This window comes from Chrysemys picta, chromosome 4, assembly GCF_011386835.1.
Source record: "Chrysemys picta bellii isolate R12L10 chromosome 4, ASM1138683v2, whole genome shotgun sequence".
NCBI classification, from domain to species: Eukaryota; Metazoa; Chordata; order Testudines; family Emydidae; genus Chrysemys; species Chrysemys picta.
In genome coordinates, this window is record NC_088794.1 from 51,974,653 (window position 1) to 51,992,444 (window position 17,792).

Below are 17,792 nucleotides of genomic sequence, written 5' to 3' on the forward strand. Positions count from 1 at the left end.
TGAAACACTTGTACTATGGTGAGAGCAGCACGGAAACCTCCATGAAGATAACTTTATTCAGTGCAGGGTATGGAGCAGCATCTCTCTCTCTTCCCCCCCTCCCCCGTCTCTCTCACACACACTTTTTTCATTTGAAAATAGTTTTTCAAAGTTGAGTCATGCTAGAGTTTAGGCTCCCATAAGTTCCTTGACACAATGCTGAGAGTAATTTTGCAAAAATGCTGCAGTCAGTAACCACAAGGGTAATTTATGAAACTTCTAAGTTCCCTGTGGCTGCTGCTTCTGTTCCCTTAGAAATGTGTGTCACGACCACAAGAGCGTAAGTGCTTTAAAATAATACTAATTATCATGGTGCCTGGGTAGTCTGAAGTGCTGCAATGTGCATTACCTTGCACTGTGTTGACAAGTTGGGCTCTTTAGTCTAAAGAATTTGACACTGGTCTCCTACAAAGCTACAGGAATAAGACACTAAATGAAATGCCCAGGAATTGGAGAAGTTAACTCTACTTGTTTTAAAGCATATTGCACTTCTACCATTACTACAGAGGACTGACTTCAGTATTTTGAGAATACAAGTCCAATACAGATGCGCTTTAATTTTTTTTAAACTTTCTTTTTTCTAATTAGACTAGGCTGGCAAGCTCTGCTATACTGTATCATTAATCATACTGTATACCTACCTACAGTAATTACAAAATCATGCATCTTAATGGCTGGTTGAGTTCTGGGCAACTTCAGATATTCATTGCTGTTATAGTGCATGCATTCATTAGATATGCACAGCCCCCATTGATTGCAAGGGACTGATGCATGCATTATAGCCCTGATCCAATACGAGTGTTTTCATTGACTTCAATGGATTTCATATCAGCCCCTATTATTGTAGGTTTGTCTACTGTAGATATTCCTTCAAACTATAACAACCATTAATGGGAAGTACCCGTATATCTATATGCTAGCTAGAATAGGCACCAGGTTATGGGGCTGACACGCAGTGACTAGAGAACTGAACCTTCTGAAAGTTAAAAAAAAAAAAAATAGCCAGCAGGGAATTCCTACCTCATTGTTCCCATTTCCACCTACTCTCCCCCCATTCCTCTGCCCTTACTGCTCCTTCCTTTTTGTCTTCTACCAACTCTGGACTTCACATGCATGCCTTCCTTTATCTACACGTGAAAGTCAGTGAGATTCAACACCACATGGTTTGTAAAGCAAGGAGCGAATAACTGCTTGTTGGAGGGAAGCTGATACACTACTCCCGTTTATGCCCCAAACCGATCTGTCTCAAAATACTGCATCAATACATTTAATCTCTCAATATACACATTATACATATTATTTTCCAGTATATTCCTATTTCACTGGATTTATACAGTGTTCTTGGGAAGAATCAAGCTATGTACAACAATGGTGAAAAAGCAAGATCCATGTAAGATCCAGGGCTTCTTTCCACTCTAATTCCCACAGAGCCCAAGTTAGGAAAAATAGAGTGATAACATACTCACTAAAGGAACGGCTACATCCAATTCTTTTCCTTTTAAATGTCTTTATTAGATTTGTTGTGTCCCTTCTCCCCTCCCCCCCAATGTATTCAGTCTGTCTCATCCCCACTTTTCTCTGCTGCAGCTATGTAACTTTAATGAGCTGTATTCCAGCTTCTATTTATTATTTCCTTATCCTTTGTTTTTAGGAAACATGCAAAATTCACTAGTAGTTCTTGGGACTTAAATATCTAGATAAAAAATGGCAGATGAAATTTAACCGGCACTATTTGGAGCAATTTAAGTTTTGCTTGCAGATTGTGGTCTGAATTAGTTCTAAACTCTAGAAAATGATCTGGGTATCATTTTGAAGAGCTGTAACAGATCTGTTCAATGTGCAGTGGAGACTAAAATTAGTACAATTTTAGGCTGTTTGAACATGGGAATATATGGAAAGTGTGATTATGCCATTATAGTAATCAGTGGTACATTTTCACCTTAAATTTTGTATTCAGTTTTGTTCACCTCATCTTAACAAGTAGAAAAAAGATAGGAATCCCTTTGTTGCTGTTCTCCTAATGTGCTAAAATTGAGGACTAGGACAATTTTCTTTGGAAAGAAAAATCATCATTGTGATAGATAATGACTGAATAGGAGAAAGCAAAACTGACACCAATATTTACACTTTCCCACACTACAAGAACAAGAAAGTATGATTTCACTAAAGGCAACACATTTTTCACATCTAAAAAGAAAATGAATATTTATTCCATATACAATTTTAAATGTTCAATCATAGCAAAATTTATCTAGCCAAAAAAGTATAATTCATCTACTTAACCAAGTACAAATTCCTTTTGTTTAGTACTTAGCTTTCCATTCACAGAATACTTTTACATCTTCAGTTTTGATAAAGCATGGTCTTTGACAAAAGTGAACATTGAATAGTTGAAAAACTAACATATTCTACAAGCCTCTTGCTATTTTAAAGGTCTGATTTTTAATAGGCTCAGCCAATTAAAAAAGCTTGCAATGTACATCATAGTAAAAACACAGATTTATGATCTAATCTAGACTGATAGAAGACGCTGGGGATTGTTCCCTTGTTAAAAACAAATTTTGCAAGTCTTTCAAGTTTCCCATTAAAATCATGCAGTTCTTTTTCAAATCAAACAAATACAACAACCACCTATGAAACACGTGAAACTATGATTTAAGCCACTTTAAAAAAAAAAGTTTCACTTGCTCAGTGAGAACTTAGGGTTTGATTCCCCCACCCCCAACTTTTTAGCAAAGCCTACAGGAGAGACCTAGATGATACAGAATACAGTTAGACATATCACAGGTGGGGGTTTTTTGTTGGATTTATGTACTACCTGATGTTCATAATAAATAATAATAATAGAAAAAACCTTAAGCAAGCTCTGTTTCTATTTCAATCCTCTGTTCTTGTTTGTATGAAGTACTGATCGAAGAGTTTTGGCACATCTAGATAGCTGGATCAATTTGGACACCTAAACAGTTCCTTCTGCCCTGCAAGGGAGGATATTCAGAAAAGGCTGCCATTTCTAAATATCACTGAAGTATAATGAGAAGTAGACATTCTAGTGATGCTTGTGAATAGTGCACAATTTAGGGTTTAGTGCCAGATGACTAATAAGGTCTAATTCTGCCATCCTCTCTCAGGCAACTGGACTCTATTAGGAGCTTGACACAGAACAACTGTGTGATCCAATTAACTGTAATCAATGGAATGATAATCATTGATTTCCTCTGAAGCAGAATTGGGCCCTATGTTCTCACCATTAGATCAACTAACTTTTAGGAATATAGGTAAGATTTATTAAACATAATTACACCATTATTTGTCATTCCAGATTTAAGGTAAAAATTATACTGCATCAGTTACTTTATTGTTGATTAACAAGGTTTTGGGTACACAATTTATTCGCATTAATTAACCAGCAGAGAATTTGAACTGGTCCATAGCAGTAATCTAAATCATTGCATTCATTTGAATAAGATCGAGCAAAGCTGGCAGTCCCTTGCAATCAGCCATTGTAATCAAAGTCTGCATATAATGAAGTAGTCAAGAGTCAATTAATTTTAAAGGGCATTAACCTTTAACCAACAGCATGTGATTTTAATCATCCCAGAAAGGTAAAGTTATAGCAAATACAACTTCTCATTTACAGACAATGAGGTAACTATATTCATAGTTTTAATTCTGAGTACACAAAAGTGACTTTTCAGTGCAGTTCTACAGAATGTAGATACCTTGATATAGCAGTAGAGAATTTTCTAATTACTGTATTTGACATGTGCACCACACATGGACTTGGTACTATAAACCACAGCAGCAATTTGTTGTTTTCAAGTACTGAAAACATTGCTATACATTTTGCAAGGTCCCATGCAAATACACTATGCACCAGATCTGTGCGTAGGCAATATTTTTCAAGCCTAACAGCATGAAAAAGGGTTAATTTCCCAACTCTAACAATACACTCAGATAAGTATTAAAAAAGGCCTAATTAGAGCTGGTCTGAAAATGTCCATCATTCCTCTGTGCCATCTACCCACACACAGAAAACAGACCATTGTCTCCCCTCCTGCTGAACTGCCATGGTACATCATGAGAGACATAGGGCTGGTCTACACTACCCGCCGGTAGTTGATTTATCGTGTCTCATAGATGCGATAAATTGACTGCTGAGCACTCTCCCATCGACTCTGGTACTCCACCAGAACGAGGAGCGCAAGTGGAGTCGACGGGAGAGCATCAGCTGTCAATTTACTGCAGTGAAGACACTGTTAAGTAGATCTAAGTACGTAGATTTCAGCTACGCTATTCACGTAGCTGAAGTGGTGTATCTTAGATCGACCCCATGCAGTATGTAGACAGCTTGGCCTATAGAGGCATAAGGCATCCAAACTAAGACTCCTATAAAGAACAGCAGTGGCATTTCCAAATTGAAATCTTTGGTTTTCAGCCCAAAGATTTTTCAGCCCAGTTTTTGGTTTATGGGAGTTTGGTTTTTCAACAAGCTGAAGTTTTCTGCTAAAAAGCAGGCACTTCTCAAAAGATTTTCTTTAATTGAAATCCTAGTTTTCCATCGGAAAAAAAAAAAGTGTTTCACTGGAGAATTTTTAGCCAGCCCTAACCCTAATCTTTTTATGTACTATATTTTGGAGTTTAAGTTGTTACCAATTAAACTCTAAGTAAATCCCATCTACTCCCTTTCTCTTGAGCCTTGAAAACTCCCCCCAATAATGGCCTTTAACTGCTCATCCAACTCATATTTAAACCTGATATTAAAAAAAGTCATTATGTATTGTCATTACCCTTCTTCAAAAATACTGTCACATATTTAAGCATTCATGTCACAGACACACACAGAGTATGGGGGACTTTCAAAGTCAAATCCTGTCACTTTCAGATGGTACCAGATGGGTGCAGCCCTCTCTACACCAACATAATCACAGAGGGCCAATGCATACTAAAAAGTGTGTAGCACTGTCCAGAGAGTGTTTGTGGCCAGAGTGTAACCTGTATGGATTTTACACTACACTAGCTGGAGTGAATCTACCTCTATGGTTGTAAGTGGCACTATTCTCACACTAGTTCTGAGCTAATCAACATTAGAGAAAGTCTATTTTGTTTGCATTCTGAGCATCTGAATGCGGCAGTTTCTAAAAAAAATTCAGACCAATAATTTCCCACCCCAGTTTTCATCTGTACAGATTAGACTAGCTGACTGTACTGTACCAATCAGCTTCTGCTGAAGATGCATGTTTGTAGGATACCTTAGATTGTAAACTTTTCAGGGCAGGGGCCATCTCTGTGCTATATGTTTGGATAGTGCCTTGCACAGGGGGGCTGGGGCCTCTAGTCACTACAATGATAAATAGTTATTACTAAGGGTACATCTACACTACAGCGGGGAGTCGATTTAAGATACGCAAATTCAGCTACGTGAATAGCGTAGCTGAATTCGACGTATTGCAGCTGACTTACCCCGTTGTGAGGACGGCGGCAAAATCGACTTCTGCCGCTTTTTGTCGGCGGCGCTTACTACCACCTCCACTGGTGGAGTTAGAGCGCCGATTCGGGGATCGATTGTCGCGTCCCGATGGGACGCGATAAATCGATCCCCGAGAGGTCGATTTCTACCCGCCGATTCAGGCGGGTAGTATAGACCAGACCTTAGTTACTTGGCTTTTAAATCTCATCAATAAAGGCATCTGAAAGTCTTCAGGAAACACATTAGAAATACTGTATCTCATCCGAATGATGAAATTGTGACTGTGTACATAGCTATTTCTAGGTTAACTAAAGTGCTGCATGAGACCATGGGAGTTCAATTACTCACTAGTCACCCATTTGATACCAGAAGATGTAGCTACATTTAAATCCATATCAGAAGGGATTCACTCAGGACACATTTTATACAAAATATAAATCCAACCATAGGGGCTACTCCTGGGGACAAAACTCTGCTGCTGAAACCACAAACAACTCTCAGTAAAGATAATGAGAACCATATGTATATATCAAATGATAGAATTCAGCCCTTAGGGCCAGATATTGCCCTCAGTCTCCATACATGCCTCACTGTCCTAGATGAGACTTCTACATGTGGACTGGTGGTTTGTTTCTCTCTCCCTACCACAATGCAGTCTTTCCCCCAGGCTAAGAGGAACCAGCTAGAAACTACAGCCAGTAGGAGCAGCTGCCAAAGCAGGTACCTTTGGACATGGAGGACTTTCTACAGTTTTGACAGGACTTTCCCTTCCAAGTGCTGATTGGCTGTTTGCTCCAACACACTCCCCCTCCCTCATTCTTCACCTCAGGGCCACTCTGCCCTTTCCTCCTCACTCCCTGGTCTTTTCTTGCCATTTAGCTGATGCTCTCATAACTATACCCATTCCCAAAAATAAATAAAAATAATGACATTTGCTGCCATCATATTGTTCTCTCTGATTGTGCGTTCTATCCCTCCCCCTTCCCCCCCCCCCCCACTATATCGGTCTTGTCTAGCTAGACTGCAAACTCATCAAGGCAGGGACCGTCTGCTACTCTGTGTTCACACAGTTTCTAGCGTGATGCGGCCCTGAGAAAGGTATGTCCTTACACAATTCCCTAACAAACACAATAAATAATCCAAGGGAATGTTTTAACTTGGTTGCTTATTCTAGCCCATAACACAAAATATAAACAGTTTTAAAAGCCATTTCAAGAAGTAGACTTCATTACAGATGAAGAAAACTAATATTGATATACAGTTAAAACTCTTCTACCTTTAATGATGCTAGTGGACTGCCTTATCTATCAAGTTTTATTGGTGCAAACTTGCAAAAATGCTACTATTTACAAGTGCTCTTCTGGTTTGCTGAAACAGCATTTTTAACTTGAACAGCTTTGAGAAGTTACAAATATTGCATATGCTTTGCCCACCAGAATAAGTTACAAATGGTCATGAAATACAAATTGAAAATCTGAAGGGAAAACAGGCACATGGCATACTGATTGTCTAACTAGAAAAGCCATCTTAAACATGTTCCTTTTAAGAGATTACAAGTGTCTTGACTAACCCAGTGAAAAATTAATTTTACTTTTATACATCACATTTCCACTTTATAGGAGCCTTGCCTATGTCAATAACTTCATAAACAATGTAACTTGTCCTTACTCAGGCAGACCTTCTGGTTCGCTTCATTAATATTTGCCTGTGTAAGAACTGAGGGTTGTGTGTGTTTTTTTTTTTAAAGTACCAGTAGAAGGCCTTCCTAATTTGCTCAGTTCAAAATTAGCCAGTGCAATGACGTTGCTGTACATGTCAAATGCCAAGCAATTCAAAGTGAAAGCTAAACTACTCTTAAAGATATTCATAATTATTTTCATTACACTCACCTGTTGTCGAATTTCTTCTTCCATTTTTACTGGGGACCCCAACTCTGCAACTTGTTTAACACCTTCACTAGCATATCCTCCATATTCCCAAAGGACATAGTTCTTGGAGTGAGAACCACCAATGATTGCTGACCAATGATTAGCTCGTCCTTTAAATAATAAAGGAAAGAGAATTGGTTAAAAGGGAATAGGCACACTGGCTTTCAGACTGTCAACAGCCCCAATACTGCAGAAGGTGAAGACAGGCCCTGCTACCACTCCCTGTGTTTGCATTGCATCTGCACACCTAATTTTCACATGTAGTTACTAGAACCTGCAAGCACAAATGCTATATTAGCAAGTGCACATTGCCATTTCATTATCTAATTGGCTTTTGGTTCACATAATTAAAGTAATTGCATATTCAGATTAAGAAAGTGCCACGTGCATTTTTGCCCATGGGCTCAGCTTCCAAACTGTTTGAAAACTCTGCCTAAAAGCTATTTCTGTTGAGCTTCACAGGCCTCAATTCAACACATTACTTCCCACACACATATCATTTGTGAAACACAGACAGACCTTGGTCATCAGCAGGTGGGATTGAACCTGGGGCCTCAGTGCATGAGCCTCTACCGCATGAGCTAAAAGCCAACTGGCTCTTAGCTAAGGCTGTAGAGCAGACTAATTTTATCTCTCTCTCTCTGTGTGTGTTTCAGTGCCACTAGATGGGCCAGAACACCACATGCAGAAGGTGTGTGGGTTACACTTGCATGTGCACTATCTGTATACATACACACACTCATATGGTTATGAAGCATCTGTGTGTATAACAAGACTGCTGCTTACTGAGCCCCCCTGGCAAAGTGGTGCCTCTGCTGGCTCCCCACCAATTTTTCCTCTCTTCAGGGCCCTTTGAGAGTCCACAGAGACTTTCTCTGGTTAACAGTATCCCTGCCTAGGGCTAGTTTAATACCAGAACTAGTTTACAACAGCCCAGACTCCCAAACTGGAGTCCATTAAACAACAACACAAAGAAAAAGTCCATACTTATCTCTGGCATTTTCTCTCACCCCAAAGCTCTTCTTCTATCACTTATTTGGGACACACATCCAATCCAAAACACAGTCAGGGTTTCTTCTTCACAGAGCTCACGGGGCTTTACCCTCCAAGCTTCCCAGTGCCATAGTCCTGCAAGGGCTTTTTTAGTTTTCTTTCATCCCTGCAATATCTCCCTCCCCTAATTACTATAACTCCCTATGCATCCTCCATTTGTTGCAGCCACCATCTGTTCTTTGTAGGGAATTGCGATTCCCCTCAGGTGGGGCTCATTCTATAATCAGCCTTGTCTGAGTCCCAGGCTCTCCAGCCTCAGGGCAAGCCACTTTGTTACAGAGAGATACAAGTATAATACAATTAAATCTAGAGACTGCACCATCCAAGTGTAGACTCTTGGTCATGTTTCTTCTGAAATCTCAGTGAAAATGTAGATAAATATGTAAGAGAATGGCAAAATTAGAGTGGGAGTTAGACACTCAGGTGTAGGGTAAATAGATAGAATTTGCCCCTGAAAACTGAAGCTAAAGAAGAATATCTTGTTAAAGATATCCAGTTGAGGGAAGCAGAGAGAAAAAGGAACAATCCTTTGAAAGTTTCATAGGAAGTAATTACACTAGATAACAACTTGCTCACTAGGGCCATCTTATCAGTGGGCTGAAAATTTTTTCATGTGAAATCATGATAAAGAGGAGCACTTTTATGGCACTCTTAACACTTGTTCTCTCTGTGCTTCTGCACAGTTGCATTGTTCAGATAGCACCGGTGTTTCAAACCAGTTTCATAAAAGGGTTCTCTATGTTTACAGAGCCATAAGAATGGAACAAAGAAGCAAATTTCAATGCACCTGCATTTATCCAGCTTGTTTGTTTTAATTTCTTATAGCTCTAGAGGACCATGGAAGTCCTCCAGAGTCAGGAATGAAGGGACAAGGTGATTTCAGGGGTTCTGTCCCAATTTGTTATCTTTGTGAGGGGAGAGAGAGGGAAAATATAAGACTTGGAACAAAAACGATAGTGAAGAAGGAGCAAAGGGACTACTAGATTAATGGGTCACAGAGTTCCAAGACACTAGAAATGGGGGGAGGGGGAAGAGAATGGGCTGGAGGCTGGGATGTCAGTCAGGAAGGCTGGCTGGAGCAGACGAGGCTCCTGGGGCTAAGGTAGGCTGACTGGCTGAGCTACACTATAGAGCGGGGAGATGGAAAATACAATGGTAGCAGAGGGAACGACTGGCCAGAAGTTAGAAAAAAGTAAAGCGTGGACTTGCTTGAGCTAGAAGAAGAAACAGCAGACAGAAAGAGTAAAAAGAAAAATCTAAAATTGTTATAATCATGAAATGACTAGTCAAGGATGTGAAGATAGGGGATATAAGCCCTCTGAATTGGCGGAGTAAATTTTAAAAAGTGCTGGAGACATAGAAAGGTAGAAAGCTACAAGGAGGAGATCTATTAATTGAATGCAAATGCAAGGATCAAGTGGGGAAACTATTAGAGGTTAAAATGCTAGGAAAACTGAAAGTAAGCTGCCAACTGCTTAAGTATCCGATGGAGACAAGAGGAGTTTATAAATGGGGTACCATTCGAAATGACAGAAGATGAAGTAAAGCATAGAGGATGATAAGCCGCTCATTAGCAAGAGAGAGGAGGGGAAAGAAAGCCATGAACAGCTGTGCTTGTTGCATTTAAAAGAGAAACTTTTAGGGTAACAATAGGATACCACATTTTTTAAACCAAACCATATATTCCACCCTTGGTGAGGTGCTACAGATGTCAAATGTTTGGACATGTGGCAAATATATGTAAAGGGAAAATTAGATGCAGTAAATCTGGAGGGGAGCACTCCTATGACAATTTTGTGGAAGGGACAGAATAAAGCATAGCAACTGTGGTTCAAGAAAGCATAGTGTGGCATATGGCGGTTCTATAGCAGCAAAGAAATCAAGAGAGATACAAAAAACAAAAATTACAAATAGCATAGTATGTGTGCAAGCTAATAAGATGCATCTCAGACCAAAAGGGGAATAGGAAAGGAAACTCAGTAAGGAGAAAGAGATAAACGCACAATAGAATAAATCAAAGGATATGAGTGGTACAGGGGAAAATAGGAGAAGACATATTATGTGTAGACAAAGAGGTTTATAGCTTTTATGACTGAGGTAATAAACTGCACATCACAGACAGGGAAAAAGAGAAAATGAAAATTATAGTTAAAGCAGCAGAAAAGTACCTACGTGTTAGCAATCTATCAGAAGAGTGACTCCATGCTTTTTTAAGAGAAGGAAATAGTAAAGGATAAATAAAAATGGTACTATTTATTCTTGTAATGCACATAGCCTAATTGCACATGGACAGGAACTAAATAAAAATATCCTTGATAAGGCTACTAAACCTGATAAAATTTGCATACAAGAAACAGATCAATAGAAAAAGTAGATTTTGGAATCCCAGGATATGGCATCTATAGGCAAAATGGAGAAGTATGAACTGGGAGTGAGGAAAACCTTTCCTTATAATTAAGAAAAACTTAAATGTATCTTAAAATTGAGGTGAAGAAACTAAACATAAAGTAAAACACTATTGAGATTCCAACGCAAATTAATTTTCATCTTTGAGAACATATAATATATACAATCCCTGTGGAAAACTGGAGATTAAGGATTTGACAGATAATTGAAGATGCAGCAGGCCTATATATTTATTATATGTGGAGACGAACAACCGTAACAGAATGTGGGAAAGTGGAAAAAAATGGTAAGAATGGTAAAGGTCTAGACAATTTATTGATGAAAATAATTTAGTAATACTGAATGACGATACACCACTTGGTTTAATGCAGCCAATGGAAATCTCTCCTGTCAAGACCTGGGAATAGTGTCCAGTAGTATAGCAAGCAAATACCGCTGCAAAATCGATAAAGAAGATAATCACTTTATCTATCTTTATAGAATATCAAGGTAAAGGCAATGTTGAGGATGGAGGAAGGCCCCTACTTGAAATATTAAAAAAGCAAACTGGGAACTATTTAGAAGTAAAGGTAAATAAAATATTAATGAACAATGTATAAGGGATGACATTGTGTAACTTAGTAGTAATATAACTAAGGGAATCATGATGGCAGAAAAGTTATCTTAGGTATAGCTATCTGGTCATCCTAAAGGTAGAAAACAAGTACCGTGGTGGAATGAGGAGTGTAACAAAAGCAATTAAGGAAAGGACCAAAACATATAAGAACGTAAACAATACAATGAATAGTGAGGACTTAATGACATATAAGATAAACAAGGCAATTGCACAAAGGGCTATTAAAAAGGCAAAAAAAGAAAGCTGGAGAAAGTACTATGCGAAAATAAATGAAGATGCTAAAACATCACAGGTATATAAGCAGATTAGGACAATGAATGGTAAGAGCAATTCATTGGTAAGAGCAATTCTACACCAGGGCTTACTGTAACAGGATGAGGGATAGAAAGCTCTTATGAAGAAAAACAAAGAACCCCTAGTAGAAATATTCCACAAGGTTAATAATGGTGAAAATCAGAGAATAGAAATCCACATGAGGAAAAAAAATTAGAAGAATCATGAGAACTGAAAGAGGTAGGATGAAGATAAGGATATGATATTAGTTATTAAATGAACACTTCTATATGAGGGAACTTCAAAAAGATATAGCTAAGAGCAAAAAATCTGCATCAGGTAAGAATGGCATATGTAACAAAATGCTAAAACACCTGCATGAAGGGAATCTGAAAACACTGCTAATGCTGTACAATAGTATATGGGGAAAAACTGAGCTACCAATGTAGTGGAAACATGCGGTTGTAGTCCCAGTGTAGAAACCAGGTTAGCCGCGAGCAAGACCTGATGCATACAGGCCAATTGCCCTTACGTCATGTATGAGTAAAGCCATGCAAAAAATGAGTGAAAGATTAACAACATATCTAGAGAGAAATGGCCTTATGACAATGTGCAAAGTTGGCTCAGGACGGGGAGGAGTATCGTTGATCATATAATAAGAGTGAAGATGGAAGCACAAAAATTTAGGAGAAATAAAGAATATATAGATTTCCTAGATATCGAAAAATCATAAGATATGTTGTAGAGAGAGGGCTTATTGCATAAAATAGCATCCATGGGCATGAAAGGAAGAATATGGAGGTGGATAAAGGATTTCTTAAGTAAAAGAACTATGCAGGTCCAGAATAGGGAAAGCCTACCCTAGCATATATACAATTGCAAATGGCACTCGACAGGAGAGTGTCAACAGTCCTATCTTATTAAACATAGTGATAAATGAGCTCCTAAAAAGGATGAGTGCAGGAATAGGCATATCCAAGTTCGTAGATGATTGTGGCATATGGTCTCAAAGCAGAAACCAGGGAATAGCTGAGAAGCAAATCAATGAAGCATTTAGGAAAAGCATGAACTGGGAAAACGTGGGGCTTTAAATTTTCAATTCTAAAAACTAAAGGAATGATATTCACTAAAAGGAAATTTAAAAAATATTGTAAACTATATATGGACAGCAAATAGGTATAGTTAAAAGCTACACATTCCTCCTCATTAGATAGCAAGCTAACATGGAAGAATCACATGGAAAATATTATAAATAAATGTGAAGGTAAATTCAATATACTTAAAAGGATTTCCAGAGTCACCTAGGGCACTAATATGAAAGCAGTGGTAATGCTTTATAGAACATTAATAACACTAGTCACTGAGCACTGATGCCAAATGTTTACTTGAGCCTCAAAAACAAACCTAAGGATGCTAGACACAACCAAGCCCACGCATTGCATATGGTGCCTCCCTTACAACCTCTTTCTGAATAATGCGGAGAGCTGCTGGTGACATGCCTTTAGCGTTAAGAACAAAATTATTAGCCTTATCCTTTTGGGCAAAAGTCAACAGGGAAGATAGAAACATTAAACAAATATATGAAGAATACTGGGAATTCAGTGGAAAACATGAGGGAAAAAACCCCAAATACCGATGTTAATAGGATTAAAGTATGGAGAAAGGAATGAAGACAAAAGAAATACCTATAAGAAATGAGCATTTATAGCCATGGGAACACACACAATAGGTGGAAAATCATGCCCCCCACCATGATATAAATGTGGAACTATATAATGAAATTAAAAGGGCGAAAGGAGAGTGAAATGTGTTAAATACAGCAAATCAATATCTATGTGATACAGTGGGGAAACATTACCAAATATTTATGGATGGGCCTAAAGATAAGAAAACCAGGAGAGTGGGGACAGCATTCTATGTCCCAACACATGGAATATAGAAATCCATTAGATTATCAAATTTTGTAGCCGTTTGATGGCCGAGCTAGCAGTGATAACATTGGCATTATACTGGATGTGCAACCTACCTTCACTGTCATCTTGTCATATTCCCTACTGGCAATCAAAAATGGGAATTCTGATAGCAGAAATGATATAATTAATGAAATATTGTTACTAACAACAAAATTGGTGCAGATGGGAGTAAACATTGAAGTAGCATGGATCCCAGCACATGCTGGGATAGCTGGAAATGAGGTGGCAGACAAAGTAGAGAAAAACACTGTAAAAGTGAAAAAAATTGACAGAGATCCTCCTAAGTAAACAGGGATTTAAAAATCTTATTAAAATGAACTGAGAAAGGAGTAACAGGAAGTATGCATAAAATAAACCAGGAGGAAAAGGTTTAATGAAGTCTGCCCTAGAATCAAAAATGGTGATGTACTGCAAGAACCTGAGAAAAAGAGTGAGGTAGCTCTACTTCAAATACTTTCCTGACACTGTGGTTTAAACAGTAATTTGGCCTTAATTAATAAACTCAAAGATGGGCTGTGTGAGACATGCAAGGTCAAAGAAATGGTTAATCATATCCTCTGGCAGTGTAAAGAGTGTAATGTTAATAGGGGGGGTTTGTATGACAAACTCAGGCACCTAAAAGTGGCAAAGTTTACACTAAAATACCTAGTTAGAGCATCCAGAAAATGGGGCACCATTAAGTATGCAATCATTTTTTTTAAATTATGGGGGAAAAGAGAGACTAATTATATGTCATGAAATCCAGATCCTGGAAGTTACAGACTCAGAATGTGAGTCTGTTATGCCATAATATACAAAAAGAAGAAGAAGAAGAGCAAGAGAGCATTTGAGTGTGTGTGGGAGACAGAAACAATGGTAAGTGAGAGATGGGATGCTGTAGGGGAAATGGGTAACAAATGGAGTACTCAGGAAGATGGACAGAGAATATGGTGAGGAGGCAGAGAGATTAATGGAAAGAAAGATTATAGTGTATACTGGAAGGGTGTGTGGGAAAGAGATCGAGGGAATAAGAAATAGAATCTCCCAGCATATTTATTTTGGTCTGCAGAAAGGAAGGGAGTTACAAACATAGAGTGAAAGCAGAGGGAAGAGTAGAAAGTTAGAGTAAACAAATCAAAGGATCCCCTGGGAGAATAACATGAAGGGCAAAGGGGTCCAGGAGAGCTGGCTGTATTTTAAAGAATCCTTATTGAGATTGCAGGAACAAACCATCCCGATGTGTAGAAAGAATAGTAAATATGGCAGGCGACCAGCTTGGCTAAACAGTGAAATCCTTGCTGATCTTAAACGCAAAAAAGAGGCTTATAAGAAGTGGAAGATTGGACAAATGACCAGGGAGGAGTATAAAAATATTGCTCAGGCGTGCAGGAGTGAAATCAGGAAGGCCAAATCACACTTGGAGTTGCAGTTAGCAAGAGATGTTAAGAGTAACAAGAAGGGTTTCTTCAGGTATGTTAGCAACAAGAAGAAAATCAAGGAAAGTGTGGGCCCCTTACTGAATGAGGGAGGCAACCTAGTGACCGAGGATGTGGAAAAAGCTAATGTACTCAATGATTTTTTTGCCTCTGTCTTCACGCACAAGGTCAGCTCCCAGATTGCTGCACTGGGCAGTACAGCATGGGGAGAAGGTGACCAGCCCTCTGTGGAGAAAGAAGTGGTTCGGGACTATTTAGAAAAACTGGACGTGCACAAGTCCATGGGGCCGGATGCGCTGCATCCGAGGGTGCTAAAGGAGTTGGCGGGTGAGATTGCAGAGCCATTAGCCATTATTTTTGAAAACTCATGGCGATCGGGGGAGGTCCCAGATGACTGGAAAAAGGCTAATGTAGTGCCCATCTTTAAAAAAGGGAAGAAGGAGGATCCGGGGAACTACAGGCCAGTCAGCCTCACCTCAGTCCCTGGAAAAATTATGGAGCAGGTCCTCAAGGAATCAATTATGAAACATTTAGAGGAAAGGAAAGTGATCAGGAACAGTCAGCATGGATTCACGAAGGGGAAGTCGTGCCTGACTAACCTAATTGCCTTCTATGATGAGATAACTGGCTCTGTGGATGAGGGGAAAGCAGTGGATGTGTTATTTCTTGACTTTAGCAAAGCTTTTGATACTGTCTCCCACAGTATTCTTGCCACCAAGTTAAAAAAGTATGGGCTGGATGAATGGACTGTAAGGTGGATAGAAAGCTGGCTAGATCGTCGGGCTCAACGGGTAGTGATCAATGGCTCCATGTCTAGTTGGCAGCCGGTTTCAAGCGGAGTGCCCCAAGGGTCGGTCCTGGGGCCGGTTTTGTTTAATATCTTTATTAATGATCTGGAGGATGGTGTGGACTGCACTCTCAGCAAGTTTGCAGATGACACTAAACTAGGAGGCGTGGTAGATACACTAGAGGGTAGGGATCGAATACAGAGGGACCTAGACAAATTAGAGGATTGGGCAGAAAAAAACCTGATGAGGTTCAACAAGGACAAGTGCAGAGTCCTGCACTTAGGACGGAAGAATCCCATGCACTGCTACAGACTAGGGACCGAATGGCTAGGTAGCAGTTCTGCTGAAAAGGACCTAGGGGTCACAGTGGACGAGAAGCTGGATATGAGTCAACAGTGTGCTCTTGTTGCCAAGAAGGCTAACGGCATTTTGGGCTGTATAAGTAGGGGCATTGCCAGCAGATCGAGGAACGTGATCGTTCCCCTTTATTCGACATTGGTGAGGCCTCATCTGGAATACTGTGTCCAGTTTTGGGCCCCACACTACAAGAAGGATGTGGAAAAATTGGAAAGAGTCCAGCGGAGGGCAACAAAAATGATTAGGGGTCTGGAGCACATGACTTATGAGGAGAGGCTGAGAGAACTGGGATTGTTTAGTCTCCAGAAGAGAAGAATGAGGGGGGATTTGATAGCAGCCTTCAACTACCTGAAGGGGAGTTCCAAAGAGGATGGAGCTCGGCTGTTCTCAGTGGTGGCAGAGGACAGAACAAGGAGCAATGGTCTCAAGTTGCGGTGGGGGAGGTCCAGGTTGGATATCAGGAAAAACTATTTCACTAGGAGGGTGGTGAAACACTGGAATGCGTTACCTAGGGAGGTGGTGGAGTCTCCTTCCTTGGAGGTTTTTAAGGCCCGGCTTGACAAAGCCCTGGCTGGGATGATTTAGCTGGGAATTGGTCCTGCTTTGAGCAGGGGGTTGGACTAGATGACCTCTTGAGGTCCCTTCCAACTCTGATATTCTATGATTCTATGATTCTAAAGTATGTAATGAAGTAAACAAAAGAAATGCAAATTAAAAGAGTTAAAGGTGAAACACTGAAATCAAAAAAGAAAGTGGGGGAGGAAAAGGAGTAGAAATAAACAAACACAAGGGAAAATAATCAGAACAGAATAGAAAAGAGATTAGAAATAATAGAAAAATAAACAGCAGTTCAAAATAAGGTGTTAGAAAAAATATAGAGGAAAATACAATGAACAGAGGAAGCAATTACAACAAGGATCCCCTGAAATCTCAGAAAGAAAGCTATGGAGCCTCTCAAGATGGACTTCAGTGACCTTTGCTAGAAACTGTAAATGAGTAAACACAGGCAACATTACTGAAGGCAATTGACACATCTGAGACTCAGAATGGCCACATGATCTTCAGCCATTGCCAGGAGATGATTTAACAATACTACCAGCATAGTCTCCATACTTTGTCCAAGGCTAAAAGCAAACTTACTGGAATCAGGGAGGTCTAAGGACTTCAGAGGCTTCTAAAGCTGTTTCCACCACAACTTTCTCAATAATCTATCCCACACTGGAAAATTCATGACAGGGTGATAGCTGGAGAGCCTTCAAGGTCTAGAGATAGTTTCTTGACCCAGGATCTAATAATCACTTCTTTAACAGACTGGCACTTTGCAACTCCAAAGGGACACATGGTCAATCCGCTCCAATAATGGTCTCAGAATCCCTCATTTTCCTTTACTAGAGACACAGATCTAATTCACAGGTCACAGCCTGCAGTTCTCCCTGCATCTCCAGTACCTTAGTGAGTGGCACATACTGAAACTCAA

At 39.6% G+C, this 17,792-nt stretch overlaps 1 protein-coding gene across 1 annotated transcript in view; it reads right to left on the reverse strand.

The window, feature by feature from the left end:
• SPON1 (spondin 1) overlaps positions 1 to 17,792 on the reverse strand; it is a 346,568-nt gene that overhangs the window by 220,114 nt on the left and 108,662 nt on the right. The window contains exon 6 of the mRNA XM_005290831.5: positions 7,396 to 7,544. Coding sequence (XP_005290888.1) covers positions 7,396 to 7,544 — 149 coding nt within the window. The remainder of the gene's footprint in view (positions 1 to 7,395; positions 7,545 to 17,792) is intronic.